The sequence below is a fragment of the Rattus rattus genome, chromosome 2 (assembly GCF_011064425.1).
Source record: "Rattus rattus isolate New Zealand chromosome 2, Rrattus_CSIRO_v1, whole genome shotgun sequence".
Taxonomy (NCBI): Eukaryota; Metazoa; Chordata; class Mammalia; order Rodentia; family Muridae; genus Rattus; species Rattus rattus.
The window spans coordinates 87,377,301-87,382,071 of record NC_046155.1 but is presented as its reverse complement, the minus strand read 5'-3'; the positions used below and the strand labels follow the sequence as shown (position 1 = coordinate 87,382,071).

General features: G+C 45.6%; 1 protein-coding gene across 1 annotated transcript; it reads left to right on the top strand.

Moving 5' to 3' along the window:
* Positions 1 to 426: 426 nt before the first annotated feature.
* LOC116893937 (zinc finger protein 431-like) lies at positions 427 to 740 on the top strand. The gene has a single exon (XM_032895657.1). The coding sequence runs from the start codon at positions 503 to 505 to the stop codon at positions 695 to 697; it is 195 nt and encodes a 64-aa protein (XP_032751548.1). The 5' UTR covers positions 427 to 502; the 3' UTR covers positions 698 to 740.
* The last annotated feature ends 4,031 nt before the right edge of the window (positions 741 to 4,771 follow it).

The window sequence follows — 4,771 nt, the reverse complement described above, 5'->3', positions numbered from 1 at the left end:
GTAATAGTAGTAGTAGTAGTAGTAGTAATAGTAGCAGCAGCAGCAGCAGCAGAAGTAGTGTGTATGTGTGTAGGTGCCACAGAAGGTATATGGAGGCCAGAGGACAACCTCCAGGGGTTGGTTCCCTTCTTCCTTACATTGTGTCCTGGGAATAGACACAATGATATGAGGCTTGGCTATCACCTTTATGCTCTGAACTATCTCACCAACCTTAAAAGGTGTTCCAAATGTCCGTTTGGGCTGGGCCTGGTTGTGCAGGCCAGGAATTGCAGCTACTTAGGAGGTAGAGGCAGGAGACTGCAAGCCAAGGTGTGTCCAGGTAACTTAGCGAGACCCTATTGCCCCAAAAAAGACCAAGACCAAGCAGTTTGGTACAGCAGAAAAAGCATATAAGAGCCTCCCCCTCGGTGGCCAAGCCTTCTTAAATGGTCCTGGCTGCTGTGCTCTGTGTCCCGCGGTTGGATTCTGTGAGGCATGCTCAGGCAAGCTCCAAAGTTGCGACATGGACATATTGACCTATGATGATGTACATGTGAACTTCACTCGAGAAGAATGGGCTTTGCTGGATCCTTCACAGAAGAGTCTCTACAAAGATGTGATGCAGGAGACCTACAGGAACCTCACTGCTCTAGGTTACAATTGGGAAGACCATAGTATTGAAGAACATTGTCAAAGTTTCAGAAGACATGGAAGGTAATTTTCATGTACAAGTTGGTATGAATATGCCTCTGAAGGCATGTTAGTATGTCCTGGAACTTTTAAAGAAAAGCAACAGTGAAAAAAAAAAAAAAAAAAAAAAAAAGAGCCTCCCCTCCTCCTCCTCCTCCTCCCCTCCCTCCTCCCCCCCTCCTCCCCTCCCCCCTGTCCTCCCCCTCCTTTTTAGCGATGCAGAACCCTAAGCATTCTGGGTAGGCAGTCTACCAGCAAGCTCACCCTCAGCCCTAAGTCCAGTATCTTGGTAGAAAGAAAAGAAATGTAAGATTGGAATTAGATAGGACAAGGATTCTAATTCCATATCTGCCCTTTGTTCGGGGCAGTTACTTAACCCCTTGATAAGGACAACAGGACATTTCAAAAGGCCATTGTGAGGATTAAGCAAAAGTTAACTATACTGTGGACCTTATCCAGTGGCTTACTTATCGGAGGTATTCAATGAATGATTCTCCACTTCTCAAACACCAAATCCCTGTTCCCCAAAAAAACGGTACCAGGCACTAGAGTAGAAGGGTGCTGGTAACAGCACTGGAAAAAGATCTGTAAGGAAGCTCCAGAGGCTGAGACTGGAGGTGATTTGGGCCCGGAAGTTTGAGGCTTCCCATTTTGTGCAGCCCCCCTCAGAGAGAATCACGGGCTCCTCCTTCAGGGACTGTATGACCAGAACCATTCCCAGAAGGGCTGCCAACGACAAGAAAGATGTTCTTCTTTGCTCCTGAGATCAGACAGACCTGGAGACAATGGGTGTGAGGGGGAATTTGGTACAGTCCCCCTGGGGTCGGGCTGAACCGCAACAGATGGAAACAGAGGGACAAAGGGCCTTCCTTCAGGATCGCGCTGCTTCCCGGCATCTTCCCGTCTCTTTGTCTCTGTTTCAGTCTCTTTCTCCCCCAACCCCGTTTCTATCTCAATTGTGTCAAGTTCTTTCTTTGTTTTTACGATTATTTCCCTCAACAATAAGGCTTGGGCTCCCTGAAAAATTCTCCTCTTACCAAAACCCAAAACAAAGCAAAACAAAGCAACAAAATGCCCAGAAGCCTGGCGTGTTCACACCCTCACCTGACTCTCTACACCAGGGCAATAATTTAGACTCAGATATTTCTGCTGCTCTCACACACAGAGAGCAGCCAGAGTAAAGAGTTAACTGTGTAAAGAGCTAAATCGCAGGGAAACTGGCAGGAAATTAAATTCACTATCAGATCTTGGGAGGGATGGTATGTTGGAGAACATGGAAGCAAAAGGAGAGATCACAAAGGAAAGGCGGTCAGATCTCACTGCACAGAAGGGTTAGAAAATAAAAAGAAAAATAGACTGGGAAAAAATGTTTGCAGTAAGCATTCAGAGATCTAACATCTAAGTTATGCAAAATTCCTATCAAAAGAAAAAAAAGGCTTCAACAGCTGTGTCAGTTACAATGTAACTATAGGCCAACACCAGACAAAGTATTGTTGTATTGTTCTTTTTGTTTGTTTCCAAGATGTGCTCAATTAAAATATCAATAGTGACTACTGGGGGCTGGACCAGCAAAGAGTAGAAGAATACTCCCCAATGCTTGTGACTAGGTAAGTTTACACAATATTTCCCCTACTGGGCAATAATTGTCAAGAAACTTTAAACTATTTGTAACTTTGCCCTTTAATTCCATTCCTAGAGTTTTCTCTTAGGGCAGCAGATTTTAAAAATATGCTCTTTGCAATTCCAGAAATGCAACAGAACTCTTGTGGAAGGGCTAGGCAGGGCGCAGAATAACTAGGACAGAGGCAGTTTCCCAGGGGAAAGGCCTTGAACATCTGAAGCAAAAAGCATGTGCCTTGAAATAGTCGAGGCTCAAAGATGCTAGAAAACCTGGGACTGAAAATATTTAGGAGATAGAAAATTCCAGGAGGCCACCTAACTGGAACCGTACTGAAGGTCTTAGGACAGGAAGGCACAAGGCAATGCTGCTTGAGAAAAGTGACCTTTGGTTCCCATCCACAATTGTCACTGGCTTCTAATCTAAAACCACAGGATAAAGAGTCAGATTAACAGAGTCAAGCTTTAACCAGAGGCAGGAGGTGGGGTTAAAGAATCTAGGTCTTTGTTTTATATCTGGAGATGGGAGCTACTTGCCATATCTACACATGTTTGTGGCAGACCCCAGATTGGAAGTCTCAGGCACTGAGATAAATGATTGACAGCTGTAACGTAGGGAGTAATAAAGTGTGGGCTTAGTACACACAAGATCCCAGGTTCAGTCTCAGCTGCATAAACATTAAAGGAATAAGTAATTAGAAGTATTGTAAGTATTGTGGGGTCAAATAGTATGTAGCCTGGGCTAGCCTGGAACTCTCCATGTAGAACAGGCGGTTAGGGACTCATGGAGCCTTGCTTCTCTCTGCCTGTTCCATGCTGGAATTAAAGGCATGGGTAGTGGTGGTGGTGGTGGTGGTGGTGGTGGTGGTGGTGGTGGTGGTTGGGATTTGAGACAGGGTTTCTCTGTGAGTAGCCCTGGCTGTCCTAGAACTCACTCTGCAGATCAGGCTGGCATCAAACTCAGAGATCTGCCTGCTTCTACCTCCCAAGTGCTGGGATTAAAGGTGTGCACCACCACCTCCGGGCCACCTAGTTGTATTTTTTTAAAACAGTCTCCCACCCAGCCTAGATTGGCCTCCGACCTGGGATCCTCCCCCTCAGCCTTCTAAGGTGGAACAAGGTGTGTGGAATAAAGTGTGTAGAATAAGGTGTGTGGATTAATGTGTGTGGCATGTCCATTTCTATTTACGTATTTTTTAAGATTTATTTATTATGTGTGTATTCTGTGTGGATGCACATATATGTGCACCATGTGCATTCCTGGTGCCATGGATCCCCCGGAACCAGAGTTACAGACAATTGGGAGCTGCCAAGTGGGTGCATGAGATTTGAACCAGGGTCCTTTAGAGAAGTAGCCAGTGCTCTTAACCACTGAGTCATTTCTCCAGCTCCCATTTGGATCTTCTTTAAGAGTCAGCCCCTGTTGGGATGTGTCTGATCCTCTAACCCCTCTCCCATCAGCCTTCATCACAGGGTTGTGCAGCAAATCACCTTAAAGGACTAGTATGGACCTGTTGCCTACCACATACCATCGGCTGCTTGGTAGAGGCTGATGTTATTCAAGCTCAGAATTTTACTGCTGTCCAATTATTTTGTTTTAAGACTTGAACCTGCTACATAGTCCAGGCTAGAACTCACAGTGATTCTTCTACCCTCCCCCCCTCCCCCGCTGTCCCTCCATGCTGAGACTAGAGGCATACGCCACCCAAAAGAACCTATGGCACGAGTAGCTCAAAATGTAGTTTTTGGGATTGCTTGGCTCAGTTTCTTAAGAAACTGGACATTATAGGGAGCCAAGTTTTATTTATAGTACAGTTACATAGAGGCAACGTGTATTTTAGTTGTTGGAAGGCCATGGGGGCATAGCGATTTCAGGATGTAGCAGTTGGTATTTACCATAGTATCAGCTACTCTGAAGGATGAAGGGGTGAACCATGAGTTCAGGCCAGGCTGGACTACATATGAGGCTCTGTCTCTTGGGGTGGGAGGAAGGATGTTATATTATCGACCTTAATCAGGCCTAGCTCATGTTGTGCATAAGTGTGCTGGTTTGAATAAGTTTAGCTCTCAGAGATTGATGTATTTCTATGCTTGGTCCATAGAGAGTAGCACTAGTAAGAGGTGTGTACTTGTCGGAGAAGTACATCACGTGTGGTTGGGCTTTGAGGTCTCCAATACTCAAACTCCGCCCAGTGTGGGATTTGAGGATTCGCCTGGCTACCTTCGGATCAAGGTGTAGAACTCTCTACTTCTCCACCACCAAGTTGCCTGGACACTGCCATGCTTCTCACCATGATGATAATGGTCTAAACCTCTGAACTGTAAGCCAGCCCCAGTTAAATGTTTTCCTTTGTTAGAGTTGCCTTGGTCATGGTGTCTGGTCATTGCAGTAAAACCCTAACTAAGATAAGAAGTTATAATTAACTTTAGCTCCAGACATGGTGGCCCATGCCTTTTAATCCCAACACTCAGTAGGCAGAGGCAG

What these genes read in the sequence shown, in the direction of transcription:
- LOC116893937 (XM_032895657.1), top strand. Translation starts at nt 503, where the DNA reads ATGGACATATTGACCTATGATGATGTACATGTGAACTTCACTCGAGAA.